Source organism: Fringilla coelebs (genome assembly GCF_963513975.1).
Source record: "Fringilla coelebs genome assembly, chromosome: 13".
Lineage (NCBI taxonomy): Eukaryota > Metazoa > Chordata > Aves > Passeriformes > Fringillidae > Fringilla > Fringilla coelebs.
This window is the reverse complement of record NC_140039.1, coordinates 8,716,120-8,733,351: the sequence shown is the minus strand read 5'-3', so window position 1 is coordinate 8,733,351 and position 17,232 is coordinate 8,716,120. Positions and strand designations below refer to the sequence as shown.

The following is a 17,232-nucleotide window of genomic DNA, read 5'->3' as shown; positions in this document are numbered from 1 at the left end:
GTTCAGGGAAAAGAGATGTGGGAAGCAGTCCCACAAGAGGAGACCAAGTCCTTTGCTAGAAAAGTCACAAGTCTAACCCGTGCTGACAGTCAGATCTGTGCATGCTCAGTCTACCTGGGCTCAATCTGCATTAACTGGGGGTGTTAAGACTGCAAAGCCTCCAGAAGTTTCTGAGTTCAGGGTAAGGTCCTCTTATGGCATTAGGAATGCAGATGGCACACATGCCTGGCTTCAGGTGGGCTCCCACCCACACCCCTGTGACCACACAGAGCACAGCAAAACAACATGGCCTTTGCCAAAAACATGGCTTAGTGGCTTTCACTCCAATGAGATTGTTTAATTATACTTAAGGAAAACTGTAAAACATTTTAAGTACCATTCAAATTGGTGCTAGAATGGGGAAAAGCTTCCTGATCCACACTGTGCCTTGAGAGTGAGAGGAGCTGAGGCACCTCAACAGGACCAGTCACAGACTTTGCACCTGGAACTATTCATCTCCAGCTCTCAAACATGGAAGCATTATTTAATACCACGAGATTTATAGGTACAGTTCAGTTAAACATGGTTCCTTTTTATCACTGAATTTTTCATTTCATTTTTCTGAAGTCAGTCATGTTAGGAGATTTTAAGACCTTAATAAACATACAAGAGAGGTCCATAATTTTGTGGGTTGCTTTCTTTCGGATTTTTCCTTTTCTATAGCAAGAAATACAATATGATATAAAGTTACTTGAACTCAGAACTACTAAGTATTCTTGTGATGAAGATAAGCATACAATCCCTTAAATATCATTTCATGATGAATAACATTAATGCCACAAAACACTGGTATGTGTTTTAAAGGATTCTGGATGAATACGTGAAAAAAATCAGTAATGGCATCATAATAAATCCAACAGAGTGAAAACTGCACTAACAAAATGTCTGATAAACATAATACAGCTTTGGGGTATTTGCTACTCAGTTCCTTGGAAGGACTGCATTTGTCTGATTAGCTGGGATGCAGAAGATGCTGCCTCGCTGGAGGCTGCTGCACTCTGCAGCCACCGTCAGCAACCCAGAAAAGTATAATCATTAAACTACTGAACCTTATTAACAAACACTTCTCATGCTCATATTCTTACACTGTGAAGAGATTTCCTTTATGCTGAACAAATGTCAGCAGCTCTGTGGGCTCCTTTGTGCTGCTGGATCTCCCACAAGATTTTACTGAAATGCTGCCTGGTAGATCAGCACAGCGTACATAAGCTGTCAGGTGTGATTAAATCCAACATATCACCTGGTTTGTATCACAAGAGAAAAGGACAACTAAAACAACTGGGCAAATGAATCTTCAGGCTGAACTATTTCCCTCAAACTAATAGTGGATGTATCTTAATTATTGGAAAATTTGCAACAAAAATAAATCTGAAGACCAAATTCTGAGCTTCTGCAGGTTCTTTGTCTACTGTGATCCCTTCACCAACCCACACAGACCATGGCTTGTATTACCTGATTTGCCACACTAACAAATAGCAAGATTCAGGACCTTAATAACAGCATCACCCAAAGGTAGAATTCTACAAGATTGCAAACTGGTAACAGCTCTCTACCCCCTTGAATAATGATCAGGGTGGAAAAAAATCATAACAGTAACAGACTTAGACACTGCCCAAACTTCTGGCCATGCATCTAAACAAAAAATGTACTGGCACAACACCTTTTGGGGGGGGGGGTGTAATCTTGATTCATAACTAAACAAAACCCTGCAACTCAATCTGCCTATGATTTCCAAGTTTAATTAATTCCTAAAAACATTGAAAAGTCAAATTATGCATCATGGTCAGCCATGCTGACTTTTTGAAAAATCACTGAATTATGAACTTACATTTCAAATCTTTATCTAAAGTTTGCTTCAAATGCTGAAGTCAAACACTTGCATTTCTGAGAAATGCAACACTGTGCCATCAAAGGATCCTTCAAAAAACAAAAGGAACTCTAAAAGTCCTTTTCTTCATAAAAATAACCATGAAAAGAATCACAAACAATTGTAAGTGGCTAATTGGTTTTACCAAGTGAATATTATACAAGCAGAAACAACACTCAGTCTCAATCTCTTCTGAAGCAGGCAGTGGGGAGGAAATACAACGATATTCAATTTGCAATTCATTCAATGAAAATGCTATCACAAATGATTACATAATGACCAAAAAAAAAAATCACTTCTACCTTAATTAATATTCTCCCACTATCACTATATATTCATTTAACCATTCTTTGTGGCCCTATTCTTACAGATGGCTCTGCAAAAGAAAGGTTTTGGTGCATGACAGAAGGATAAACAAATCTGAGTTCTCTCAAAATGAATAGCAAACCAAATCACACATTCAATTAACCATGACCAAAAACAGTTTGTCATTAAAGCTCACCAGATTAGAAACTGCATTTCAGTTGATTTAACAGCTACGTGAATCTTTTGAAATACTCAGGGACCAGCTTTCTAAAAGCACACAGAATTATTCCAGTTCTGCTCAAATTAAGCAAGCCATCCTTTTGCAAGACTTGCAAAAACCATGGGTTCCAACTCTGGTATTTCAAGACACAGTACTCACACACAAACCATGGTAAAAACGAGCACAGTTCTCAAAGCCTAAGATACATCTGATCTGAGCATCCTTTTAAAAGAAAGTAAACACCCATACTCTGCATAACTTAGAGTTTTAAAACAGGGCTTATAGAAAAAATCCAAGTAATATCTAAGGCAATCTGCATTTGGTGTGGCATTAACACATGGCAACATGGAAAGCTTCTCAGTTCCTTTTTTGAGTCAAACTTCCAGAAGCAACTTTCAGGGTTTCCTTTAGCATAGCAGCTACTGTCAAGGAACAAAACCATAAATAGTGTTTTGTTAGGTTTACATACTCAATATTGGAGTAAACAAGTAATTGACATGCTTTACATGAAGTCAGTAAAATAGTTTTATCACCAGGATTTTTCATGGGTTTTTTCAGAGTATTTCAAAATTTACTTTTACTCTACTCCAACAGTTTGCATATGAAGTACAAACTTCTCCCACTCATCTTAAATGCTCAATTTATATTTCAATTACAGCTATTTTCATACCTAATCTAACTACTTTCCCCACTGACCATTCAAATGATACAGTAACTAATATGATTGTTCCATGTTTTTAAATTGCCAGGTTTCCTTTTATTACAATCAGTCTGTACTTAAATATTTCACAGGCACATCTTCATCAAGCAGGGAGTAAGGGAAAAAGAGTGAGGAATCACTGCTCTCCACATAAAGAATCCCAAAAAACCCCAGTTTTCTCTCCCAGTGCAGCACTATTCTGTTTGGGGACTGACTTTAGGCTATAATAGCAAAAGAACCTTTCTGGGGTATGCTCTCTCCCCAGGCAGCTTGCCAGCAGTGCACTACCAGCAAACCTCTTTAAGGAGAGACAAGCCCTTAGTAGGAATTCCCCACAGGAACAAGCTTGTAACTTTGAACATGGAAAAAAACATTTCCTTTCAAATGGGAATGATGAAGTGCATCTTTTTGTAAGACCTTCTGGCCGAGAAGCTCTCTCTTGTACATAAAAAAAATTAAATAAATAAAAGTTTTGTAGTGTCATTACCTGAAATCTGTAACACCAAACTGCAGATCTTCACATACCCTTATACTCCAAACAGACATTTTAGGATCAGCTACTTCAGCACAGATTAAGTTTTAGTGGGACACACAAAATAAACTAAAGAGAAAAAAGGACATGACTGTGTGATTCCCACATCTCTACAAACCCAAATGACCTTTCTGCCAGTTGGAAATTGCCAGTCATCCTGGTCACAGCTTTCCTTTGGGAATGTCTCTCTTCCTACACCAGAGAGTGAAATAAAAGTTCTGTTTCATTCACAGCTAGAGATGGACTTGACACATGCAATTACATTCACCAGAAAAATTCACATCACTGGGGTAGTGCAGCACAGACAGTGCCCAGAACTTACTACAGAATAAAGTGGGACTAAAACACAAACTCAGAATTTTCATCTGTTTTGCAGAGGTGTGCATTGCAACACAAAGGAAAAAAAAAATCCTAAATTCAAAATCTGCATTGAAAAAAAATCAAAGTAATCCATAATAATTAGTTAATGCATATTACTGAAGTTTTGGGCTGACAGTAATATTAAACAAAGGATTGAAATAGAAAGATAGGTATGAGTACTAAATTCCAGTATCTTTTTATAATCCCCTTGCAGAAATGTCATCTATTGAGAAATTCTTGCAAATGTGCAAAGGTTACTGATGCACTTTCTTTCCCCTAATAACCATGAAATAACTTTATTATTCATTTTCAGAGAGATAAGGCATGTTGTTCTTGTAGTTAAATAGTTATTTCATGGGTTTTTGAACAAGAAATACAAGTCAGGGTATCGATGTACATGAAAAATAGCGAAAAAACATGATCAGAACTATCCCTCAGAGCATTTGCATATAGACAAAAAAACTGACCTAAGTCTCCTAATTTTAATGTTTGGGGGTTTTTTTCTTTTTTTTTTCAAAATTGAGCTAATGTTTTTCTCACAGGCCCCTCCTATTCATACACAGACATGTAAATACATCTCACTGACTTGAATCAATGCACAATATAAAATTCCTATGGTATATCAGACACAATTAGATCCTATATTTTTGAATCTTTACTTAATGATATTTTCTCTTAAAACAAATTAATCTGATCTCTTTAGTATGGCTAAGTATACAAAAGTCATTATAAGGTCTCCACCATGTTTTCCCAAGCAAAGTGAAGTAATTTCAGTAGAGTCCAAATTATTTTGCATCTTTCCTCAAAAGTTTACTTGAGTGACTTTCATGCCAGCTAACAGGGACATTAGGAGAGTGCATTAGCTAAGAATCCAAAGATAGAAAAATATCAGAAACACAGTATCAAAAAGTTATTTAGATTGGAAGATTTTTCTAAGTGAGTGGAAAGAGAGCCAGGCCTTAAAGACCCTTGAGCTGAAAAAGTAAACATGGCAAAGATAGTAGATAAACACAGAAATCCTTCTAAGATACAACACTGAGCACTTTGCAATTAACAAAAAATCTTTAGTATTATTTACTAACTGAGGTTAAAATTTATAGAATTCTACAACAATATGTTCAGATAATCTCCTTATACAGGACAACTGGGTGCCAGGTAAAAACCAACAACCTTTTCAATGGATGGATTAATTAGTCATGTGGCCCAGAACTGAATGAGTCATCGAGTTGCTAATGAGATAAGGACAGGAAGCCTGACACCTCTAAGTCAAGAGTTCAGCCGGTTCCTCTCAGAGCACTCTCCTGCTGTGCCCTAGATTGAAGGCACAACACTGGCTTTCCTCCTGCTGGAGGGACTCAGAGAGCCCCTAAAGCTCCTTACAGAGGAAATCTTGGCCTGAAAGTAGGACACAAACATCACCTTTCTCCTGCAGGTCCCCCACCTTGGCTCTCCCAGCCCCTGGGATGAAGAAGAGGCATCCAGGACCATCAGCCCTGCTCTGCAAGCACAGGCTGAGACAGCCCCGAGCACCTGGCCTCACTCAGAGGCTTCCCCACTGACAGGGACACTCAGGCAAGGCTGAAGAACCCTGTGATCAGGGGTGCAGGGACTTGGAATTAACATTAGGGGCCCTTTGTGCACCACAGCAAGTTCTTCACTCGTGGGACTTGGCCAGTTTGCTGCCATTTATTTACACAGCTGGGTCTGCCACTCCTGACTCTGCTGCCAATCTCTGCTCAAGTACAACAGAGTCACCACACACACCTTGGGGGTCCAGTCACAAGAGATGCAACCAAAGATTCAACTCAGACTTCAGGGGTGTCCTTTTCAGCAGCTCTGGATGGATGGATGCCTTCTGATTGTTCATATTTACTTATTAAAAAGAAGGGAAGAAAACTAATAACCAACAATGCCTCTACCACTGCCAAAATCCATTGTATGGTGCTGGTCTGCCTGCACATGATGAAGAAAGAAGCCCAGTGCAAGTTGGGCAATGGAAAGGCAGCAGGACAGGGGACAGCAGGATGGCACCAGGAAGACAAACTGGGGTAGGAAAAGGAGATGGAGAAAAGCGTGCTGCACAAGAGGACAAATAGAAGAGGAAACACAGAGAGAAGCCAGAGGGTAGAGGCAAAAGATAACAAGAAAGAAATGAGTGGGAAGTTAAAGACAAAAGACATGAAGGGAAATAACATAGCAGAGATGAGGAATAAAGGAAAAAAACAGAAACAGAAATAAAATATATATACAGGAAACCCTTTCTGCTAGAAACTGCTTCTTATCAAGCTCAGACAAGAAACACTTCCAAAAAGAAGAGCTCAATCAACCATGGAAAGTTCAGATCACCTGAAACTTCTGAAAGCAGATGAAAGAAACTACCTTAAATTATGAAGCAGGATTCCATCCCAAAGTACATTGCCCCTGCTCTGCTCTAACAGAAAACTTCTCACTTCCATAATAGTTTCACCCATCTCCTTGAAGAAGAACAGGGCCTACTTCTGTCAGTACATTCAGTGATTAGGGACTAATTATTGATGAAGTAGAATTCAGGCTTAAGTTGATCACTGTGAGCTGCAGTCCATGCAATACCCACAGCCATGAGAGAACTGCTCCAGTTAAAATACAGAAAAGAGAATCCCTCTCTCCTGCCTCTCCTGGCACACATCAAAGACACATCAAGGTGTTTTAGACAAAGGATTACACAAATTTTCCCATTGAACACAGGGCTGTAACCCTTGGCAAGTGGTCAAGCACAGTCCAGTCTGAATTTGATTCTGCACTTCTGTTTGGTTTGAATGCATTGTTTTGTGTCACTCACCACTGACACTTCTTTCCTGGCAGAGTATGACCATGAATCCACTGAGCAAGGAGGTAACTGTGCTGCACCCTTGATCCCAGAGACAGGCAAAAAGGCCAAGCACAAACCTGAACTTGTGCATTCAGAACAAAAAAAAGACATACCAAAAAAATAAACCTAATAATGAAAGGGACTCCAATTCCTACATCATTGCTTACCATTGCCATCTGCTTAATTCAGTCACCAATATACTGAAAAAACCTTTTTTGCTTCCCTAAATTATCATAAATATCTCACAGCATGCTGCTGGCTCTGTCACAAAAACATCAGTAATCACAGCTTGCAAATCAAAGACAAGTGACCAACACAGAAACACACAGTGGAACCATCCTTGCACCATCAGTTTTCTATAAATAGTCTACTGCTCCAAAAGGAAGGGTTTGGAAACCTCTCACACACCTTTATCTTAAGATATTTAAGATTAAAGATAGATTCATTTCCAAGGATAAATGATACCTAAGATACAGCCTATTTTTAAAAAATACGTAAGGATACATTTGATTCACTATTTCTCTTAAGACACATATACCTGTTTCTTACAATGTTTGTCATATATTTGGTTATAAAATTCATTTTGCCATTACTACTGCAACATACAAATGACTTTGTGTTGGTAGCATTAATGAGAAAGGGAGAACATGGCTCACACCACCAGAGTTTGGGTGGTTGATACAAGGTCAGTGTTTCACTGGCTCAGAAACACTCCCAGGTTTCTTTTACAAGTCTTGGAAACTGCATCATCCAGCCTGAGCCTTCTCAGCTCCCTGCACAGAGAGGAGGGAACACCTGCTCTGCACATACATCCTTGCACTGAGGTTGCCACTGCAAACTTCCCAAGTCATAAAGGATGAATGCTTAGCCTGCTCAAATTCTCACATATTTACCTTCTCATGAGCCCAACCAAAAATGAACAAGTTTACATTTCTAGTTCCCATTTACCAGTGTTCCACTGGTCTTTCCTGAGGCTGATTACAAATTATGTCTATTTCGTATTCATAGAAAAACTCCATGTGTATAAATATTTCATTTTTCTGTTTATCAGTTTTTTTAAAGAGGAGCCAGCTCAGCTCGCTGATGGAAAGCAATTTATCAATTCAATGTAGCAACACTGAGAGAACCAAGCCAGATATAACATCCATATGCAAACTAAAATTTATGAACTTGAATTAGAGCCAAAATGGGGTCTCCTAGACCAAGGGAGCCAAAATCCTGCCAAAGGTTCAATGGTGATTAATATTTGGTCTGTTCACAAACCACATGAAAGGTCTGGACATTATTAACACAATAATCCCTACTCCCATTATAAGACATTCCTCTCTCCAACACTTATGGACACAAGCCCCTCAAGCAGCAGGAAACACAGGATCCAGCAGGCTCCCAAGCAAGCCTGAAGATTTCTCACTCAGCTCTCCTCCTATTCCCTCATAACAGTGCACTTGAATCCACACTAACCACGGAAAATTGTCAGTGCAATCCCAGAGGGGAGACGTGGGCCAGAGCACTGGGTAACATATTTCATGGCAGAGAACCCCAATCATAGGAAAAGCCAATCCTGCTCATTCCAGGACTACTTATTTTATTAGATTGAGCACACAGGATATGTCTGTGTGCTCCTTTACTGAGCATAAATCTGACCAAGCAGCTCAAAGTACAGAGCCAGTATAAATTCTGCTCTTGGAGCAAACTTAGTGGAATGACTCAACTTCAGGATAAACAGGATGCAAATTTAAATCTGAATTTGAGATCACTTAATGGCCAACTAAACTTCATATACTATAATTGGAGGGGATCAAGAGCCCTTCTACTTTAAATAGATAAGGTTTAAGAATCTCTTACTAAAAGAAAAAAATTAAAAACAGACCAATTATTATTCCTTAGACTAGCCTGGCCACATCAAATAAAAAAAGATAAATCATCAGGGATGAAAATGTCCATTGTCTTTCTAAACATTAGCACATTGTAAAATTGAAATTGGCTCAGAAACACCAGACAGTAACCTAACAAAACTAATGCTAGAAACATTTTTCAAAATGATTAGCCTCTGACACAAGAAACAGCTTTACCCTTTTCATGTAATGCTTTCTGAAATTAGTTATTAGCAGATCTCAGGGTGGGCTGACAGCTATGGAGATTTGTGCCCTGAATTTCTCAGGGGAAAACCAGAAAGTCTGTTGGTTGGCTGGATACACAGCTGACTAACTCTTTCTTTACACTGACCTGAATTATTCTTTCATCAGCAATTTTTATTGTCCATATTTACTTAATTGCAATTAAAAAGTCATCTGCACAAAATAATTACTTTAAGAAAAATAAACATATACATGCCACAAGTTACACAAACATGTTCATAAAATAGAAGGTATCACATCAACCCTAATTTTCCAGGTATATAAATACAAAATTATCTACTTCTTGGTACCCAGTTCTTTATTTCATGAAATTCCTTCCCCATCCAAAGAGTCACATGCAGATTATGAGTGCACAAGACCACTCTACTATTTCGAGGTGGAGTTTAATATAAACAACAAAATCATTGCAATGTAATTCAATATTGCCCTTGAGTGACAGCCTTTGTAAGTTTTAGAGAATTTTAAAAAAATTAGTTTCCATTTTATCTTTTCAAGTACAACCCTAGTATACTATTGTCAACCAAAGAAATACATCTCCACCCACCACTTACTGCAATACCATCCCTTTTTTGAAAGATAGTTTATACCAGCACTGACCACTTTGAAAATTGACATTGATGTTCCTATCACTTTAAAATGTATTAATGCAAAATCTCCCACCATCCTCTCATTAAAAATTAAGATACCCAGTAAAATAAAAGCCAAATAACACCATTAAAAAGTGCAAAAAGAGTAGACAAGTACACTAGGAAAGGCAGTAAACCTTCAAGTCTGAAACAAGTGTCAGAAACAGTAACAGCTAGTAAACATAAGTAATCAATATAAGCAATGGAAACAGATTAAAACTTTTTTGCCACACAAATATATGGACGTACACAGCATATTAATGCACATTTCTTTCCAAAGAATTTTACTGATAAAAAACCTAATTTTGAACACATGACAAAGTAACACTTAATACTGTGGGGGAGGGGGACACAAAGCAATTCCATATACATTTTGTATAGCACTATATACCAGTTTCTTTTGCTGAAATTACCTATATTTGGTGCCATCTTAAATACTAGCAGTTAATCATGTTAAAAGCACAGCAAACAAAAAATAAAGATTCAAGATTACTTACCAAATTATGATTAGTTGAATTAGAATCATCTTCTGGGAATGGGATGTAAACAGCTAAGGCCACACAATTGGCAAAAATAGACAGTAGTATAAATATGTCAAATGGTCTGGAAAATCTTGTTAAGGAACTCATGACTTATGAGTATCTGCAAACTTTTAAGTCTAGTTCTCCATTCCAGCATCAACAATGGTAAAGCAAGTCTTTGCTTTAAGGCAATCTTTTGACTGATAACTCTGACAAACACTCCATCACCTTTAGTTATAGCACTATATATACCATATTATTTTCCATCACAATGATCCTTCAACGTCCTCTTCCTTTTGAAAAGAGTGAAAACTATTACTCATGCTGTCACAGAGCACTTTACATTAAATTCCAAAGATGAATATAATTATCCACTCTTAAATCTACATGCAGGTCATCATAGTGGGCAAGGAATACTCACAGAGCTGTTCTGTCCTCATATAAAGGTTTAATAAATATCCATTTGTCCAAAGGAGGAAAACCATTGGAAATACAGTTCATAGAAGGATATGGGAAAGATTCCCAGAAAACCACAACTATTCTCTTACAGGGGAGCTAGAAAACTGTTCAATTGACACAGGAAAGTTCTGAGCCACTCCATGTCTCTGACAGTTGTATTCCTGAATCCTGGCTTTGGCCAAGCCAGATGAAAGTTTAGGTTGAGTTGAGTAGAAAATAGAATATCATGGCTGGCTTGGCAGCCAGGCAAAGAGAAGCTACTGACTTCCACACTGACAGCAGCACAGACTGCAGCTCTGCTTTCTACACTAGGGCTGGACAACAGCAGTAGGAACCTGGAGATACCTTTTGTCTTCCAGAAAAAAAGGTCTTCCTTTTCTTAAAATCCATGCACATGAAGTTCATCCCTCAGTTCATCATTGACTTTGCTTTTTCATGAGGTATTTTGCTATTCTCAATGACCAGAAACATAGAGGTACTAAGATGAGCCTATCTGTGGGAGCTTGCAAAAGAAGTACTTGGACCTCAGCTACAATTTTTGGCATCCTTTGATGCACAACCTCTGGATATGTTTCTGTAAGAGTCCAATAAAAGACTGGAGTAAGAGTACTAAATATATCCAAAAGCATATTTTTGCCAGTTTAAAAAGTTCCCTGGGAAAAAAGAGGGGGGAAAAAAAAGTCCTACAAAGCCCATATGTCCTATAAGATCTGTTACATTTTGTTTGCTGGCCTATTAAAAGTTTGTCACCTTGAGGGCCACTTTTATGTCTACAAAGCAGATCAACATAACAGCTGCTACATTGTGTACAAAATAAAGTTACAGCAGCATTTTCCAGACTGGAGCGAGCAATTGATGCCATCACAAGACTGACAGTCCTGTTTTATGACGTGGTGCTGCTGGGACAAATTCTCGCTGAGTTATTCCACTCCAGATCCATAGTAATTTCATTTACCTGACCTTAGCCAAGGAGAGGCCAATTTACTGAAATTAGTTGGACTTCTACCAGTTTAAATGAAAGAAGAAGCCATTTCGCTATCTTTAATTTGCAATTGAATTTTGTACAAAGAACTGAGAAACACCAACCCCATAAATGGGTAACAGCTCTTATTGCCAGGTTGGCTGTTCTGTTTATAGTAACAAATTGAGTTTTACTTCAGTAATCTACTGTCTTGAACAGCTGTTTCCCATTTCAGGGATGTTGCCATGGCTAATATGCTAACATTTTTCTCCTTGTACCCCAGAAAAACTATTTTTTATTTCAAAGCTTTTCTTGGTAATTAAAGAATATTCTAAACCAACATGCTATCCATTCTGCCAGAGAAATGCACATATTTCCACATCATAACCACTGAACTAAAGGAAAATCCAGTCTTCCCATCACACAGGTCATCATGAACACAAGGCAGCATCTCTGGTCTCCCATCTAGATGTACATGCTCCCAAATATGTTTGGTGGTAGACATATTTGTACAAGCTCAGAAGATTATTATATTTACAACACTTGCAGGGACTTAGAACATTTCCTTGGCTTAAGCAAAAACCTTCCCTACTTTAAGTACCAGGAAAACAATCTTTTTTAAAAGATTTCTACATCTGACTCATTTGCCCCAATGGCAGTACCCTAAATTGCAATATGGAAGATATAGATTTGACATCTTTGGCCATCTCCCTAAGACTGGATGGCTAAATACATTCCTATCCATTCTTCCTTATTTGGAAAGGCAAAAAATGCAGTGCAGAGATGTGCTGGAATGTGATGTTAGCTTGAAAACGTTCCCCCAACTTCTCCCAGAAAAGAGGAATAGCTATGAGCTCTCCTCTGACTTTGAGCTGCCTACTTCAGTAAATGATATTCCGTGTCAATATGACACAAGAGACTATCTTTAACAGCAACTGAAGCCAAATTAACTCCCATTGACATTAATGACAGTTACCCACACATACAAGTGATGTAACATGTAAGTTGTGATGCTCCAAGAGATCCTGTAAAACAATCCCCTTTATATGATCAGAAAATGCAAGAAAATCGTTTCAAAAGCAAACTGCAGCAAAGGATACTTCCATTCTACTAGACTAATGCAGGCTCTTCGTATTGGATTGTTGAGGGATAAACAGAAAAGGGCACGGGGTGGCCGACTATTGGATGTATTACCCTGTTTTTTGCTCTTGGCATATTGCTGGCGTTTTCTTTGGGACAGAGATCCTACAGGCTGGGCTGTGGTGGTACTCATGTTTTGGGCAGCCTTTGCTTGTCTAGCAGCATCGATTGCAGCTTGCCAAGATAGAACAGTTTGCTTGGATGGTGCTGAACTGTTTGACTGAATAGCTGGTCCGTCACCAGGGAGAGGAATCCTGGTGCTGCTTGCATAGTTCACCTCTGTGGGACAAAAGAAAAAAGTACTTGGTTATAATTGCTTTACACTAAAAGGGTCAAATCCAAAAAGATTGTTCCAAGACCTCCTGGCAGTGTGATGCTTGCATTACATACACAGATACATAAGCATACACTTGTGCTGTGGTATATGCAATTGAACAGTACAAAATATGCCCAGGGATCAGTTTTACAACTTCAAGACCGATGTAAGTATTGACACGCAAACACTTCTCATCTTGATTCTTTCACTTACAATGTCTTTAACTGGATGGAAGCCTTCCTGTCCTCATGTTTATTCAGTAAACCATACCTACCCTTTAAGATCAAGTTTTTTGTAGCACCTTAGCATTTACTACTCAATTTATTTTGGTCTAAAGAATAGTCATTCCAAATTCTTACACATTGTTCAATTAAGAATAAGCAGCAAGGTAGAGGGGGAAGTTCTGTAAGCAAGTTAAATCTTGCCCTGCTTTGCATTCTCAAAGAAAAATGCGTGGATGCCTCCCACAAGCGAGGATCCAATACTGTCTGTGATAAACACGCTCATAAAGCTCTGCTGTCTTGTGCACAAGGAATCACAGCCACGGACCCATTGTAAAAGGATAAACTCTGGTTCTGTACAAGGATGGCGTTTGGTTTTGCTTTTTCAGGAGAATTTAAAAAATAAACTGCACCTTCCAAATAATAATCGAGTGCTCTTTATGCAGATGACAGCAAAGAGGCAAAACACCACCTCCTCGCAAGGATCCTTCCTCGCGAGCTCTTTGACTAGCGCAACAGTCTACTCCTACATGCACCTGTAGGAAGGAGAGGCTCCTGAGTGCGATTCAAAACTTGATGCCTGGGTGGGGAAAAAAATGGAGGAACGGCACAATATACGTGCTGGGAATTCGGGCTGGCAAGAGAGATGACTGTGAAACGGATCTACCCAGGCAGGGGAAGAAAAATCGCTCCCCGTCAAGCAGCGGAGAGGCAGGGAAAGCACAGCCCTCCTGCTCCAGACGGGGGGCACAGACCACGGGAGCGCCGCGAACGCGCGTGGACGCGGACGAGGCCGGCGGCGGCCCCCGCTCCGGGGGCGCGGGAGCCCTAAGATGGCTCCCCGGGATGGCGGCGGGGAGTGGGGGGGTCACGGCGGGGCCCCCACGGAGCTGCCGCGGGGAGCGGCACCGGCGCGGCGAGCGCTGGCCAGCGGCGGCGCATCAACAGCTGGGTGACACGGGGGGCAGAGCCGCCGCGGGGGCAAAGGTGGCACATCTACCTCCAACATTTTCCCAAAGCATCCCTGCTTCCCCTCCCGCCCCCTCTTGTTTTTTTTTTTTTTTTCCTCCCCAGATATAAATGCGATGGCACAGCCATCTCCCCCGCCTTCCGCCTGCCCTTCGGGATGCCATGAAACGTGGCTCGGCGCAAATAAACCACCCACCTACTCATCTATCTATCTATATAGCCATCGTCTTTTTAAATGGATGCTCGAAAGGGAAACAAAGCCCGGGTGACTGCGTTCCTCGGGGGCAACACAAACTTGCTGCCGATTGAGGAGGGAGGAATCATTTATAAACAACAGCGGGGGCTGTGGCAGCGCCGGAGCCCGTCGGCGGAGCGGATTAGCGGCGCGGAGCCCCGCGTCTCGCCCCCGTGCGCCCCACCGGGCAGGGGCCGAGCGCATCGCGCCCGCCGCCCTGCCCTCGGCCCCGCCGCCCTCCCGCCCGGCGCGGGGCAGCCCCCGGGAGCCGCAACTCCGGGCAGGTTCAGCCCCAGGTACACACGGATGAGGCAAACGCAGCCCCGGCCGCGTCCTCCCGCAGCTGATATTAATGGCCCCAGGATCAGGGACAGACGCGCACAAATGCACTCGCACGTTGGTCACACGCCGAGGGCAGCACCTTGTCCCGCCTTCGCCTCATCCCCTGCCCTTCGCGGTCCCTCCTCGAGCACAGCCGCTCATTCCTTTCCCATCCCAAACCGACCCCATCCTCAACCCCTTCCCTAATCCCCCCAATCCCCGACTCCCAAATCCCTCATAAATCCTCCCCCGCCCCCACCCTCCCCTCAACCCCAAGCACGCCGCTGCCCTTGGTGGGCGCCCCGGCTCTTACCTTCAGGGTGCTGCTCGGGCTGCGGCTGCTGGTGCATTTTTCTCACTTTCTCCAGCGTGTGAGAGGAAAATGAAAAAAGAAAAAAGGGCAGAGACGCCCCCCAACCCCACCCCGAGCCAGGTGCGCGCTGCCCCTGCGCTACCCGCTACCCGACCCCCATGGTAGTGACTAGAGACGTGCGAGGGGCTGCTGCTGCTCCTCCTCCTCCTGCCGCTGCTGCTTCGCCGCTGCCAAATCCCTCAGAGTTTGGGCCAACATGACACTCACATCCGGGTGACACGGGATCTCTCCATCCCTAGCAACCCGGCTGCTGCTGCCGCCGCCGGCTCCTCGGTCCCCTCCTGCCGCTGCTGCCTGCTCCCCGGTCCCCCTCCTCCCGCCGCCGCCCGCTCCGCCTCGGCCCCCTCCTCCCGCCGCCGCTGCCGCCGCCCGCTCGCTCGCAGTCCCCCTCCTCCCGCCGCCGCGGGCTTTAACTCCCTCGCTGCTGCCACCGCCGCCACCGACACCTGCTGCTGCGGCCGGGCGGGGGCGCGGGGCCGCTCCGACCGCCCCGAGCTCCGGCACCGCGATCAGATCCGCGCCCGCCGCCGCCTTAACCCCGTCACCGCCGCACCTGCTCCGGCCCCGGCCCGTCCGTCCCCAGCCCAGGACAGGGACAGCGACAACGCCCGGGGCACCGACCTCGGCGACAGCGGCTTTAGCGTGTCTCTCCCCAGGCGCTCCGGGCACCGCGTCCCCGGCTCCTGGCGGCTCAGGGCTCCCCGGCCGCTCCGTCCCTGCCCGCACCCTCTGCCCTCGCCTCCAGGAAGACTCCCGAGTTATCCCAACGCCGAGCTCTCCGCTGACCTGTTGAAAGGCTGCCATTCTGACTTCAAGCTAACATAGGATCTTCAAAGTTTCTCCAAATAAATAAATTTACTTGGAAAAAAAATCATTTTGGCGTTACCTTCCACTGCAGAAGCCTCATTCATTTCGATTTTGTCTCATTGGTGGTGAAGCTACCCCAGAAGTGCCGTGTCTGGAAGGACCGTGAGCTGCTACCACAAAGGAGCAAACTCGGGACAGCCACCTTCCCTTACGGCAAGGCAGTGCTTCAATCACAACAAAAAGGGATTCATGAAGTCCGGTAAGAATTATAAACATAAACTCCATTTTTGAAACAGAACTGATGCTTCAAAATTATAGTTTGTTTTCTCTGCAATGAACATTTCCCCATTTTTTAAAGAGTATTTCAAGCCACAGTCAAACTCAGTGGGTGTGAACCCTTATCTTTGACCAGAAACGTTAAGAAAACTTTTCCATCAAACCATTTCTACTACACCTTTCCTCGGCCACGTTTGTATTCATGTGCCTACCCACACTTTCATCCATTCTTCATCCACAACTATGTCCATCTAATTAATAATAAATAATATCTACAGACAGTAATTAGAAGAAGAACAAACCTTAATACTGCTGATATTCTCCAGGGATCCAGTGAAGATTGCCCAGCCAGCAGCTTTATTCGAAGCTCTCTGTTAGGTAGAGCCTATCCTTTTTGGCTTTACCTTGGTTAATTAAAGAAATTTTTTTTTTAAATAGCAGAAGAGCTGATGTAGAGAGCAGCCTTCCACGGATGCTTCTTAACCTTGGGTTCAGATCTTCCTCTTTTCCAATTTTCTGACCTGACTGGCTCAGCTGTTGCAGGTTTGGTTGATTTGGGAGGGCACCACACCCTCTTCACAGGTGTCATTACAGCACAGGTGTTTCCAGTTTAAACAATCTTAACGTACTTAGGTACTTGCCTTACATGTCCAGAAATTAACTAGGACTTCTCAAAAGCCAGATATTTATGCTTGGTAGATTTTTCAAAAGTATCTAAATCAAGATTAGTTGCCTAACAACCACTGCAGGCACTGAAGAAGGCACTTTACGTGCTTAGCAGGAGTCAGTGCCTAACCCAAGTACCTAAGAAGTATCTTGGCAAAGTTGGACTCCAGCATCCATTTTTTTTTTTTTAATCAGGCTTATTAATTTAAGCACTGAGGCACAACTGAGAAGTTCACATCTGTTAAGGTCTGGGTCTAAAACAAACAAAAACATCCCCCAAAAAACTGCTTCCCTTGCAAATGTTTTCATCAATTTCCTGACTTTGGCCTCA

General features: G+C 42.3%; 1 protein-coding gene across 1 annotated transcript in view; it reads right to left on the bottom strand.

Moving 5' to 3' along the window:
* Window positions 1-15,129, bottom strand: part of CACNA1D (calcium voltage-gated channel subunit alpha1 D) — a gene marked incomplete at both ends in the record, with an annotated part of 162,208 nt that extends 147,079 nt beyond the window's left edge. The window contains 3 exons of the mRNA XM_084214320.1: window positions 10,134-10,239; window positions 12,678-12,996; window positions 15,093-15,129. Coding sequence (XP_084070446.1) covers window positions 10,134-10,239; window positions 12,678-12,996; window positions 15,093-15,129 — 462 coding nt within the window. The remainder of the gene's footprint in view (window positions 1-10,133; window positions 10,240-12,677; window positions 12,997-15,092) is intronic.
* Between the last annotated feature and the right edge of the window lie 2,103 nt (window positions 15,130-17,232).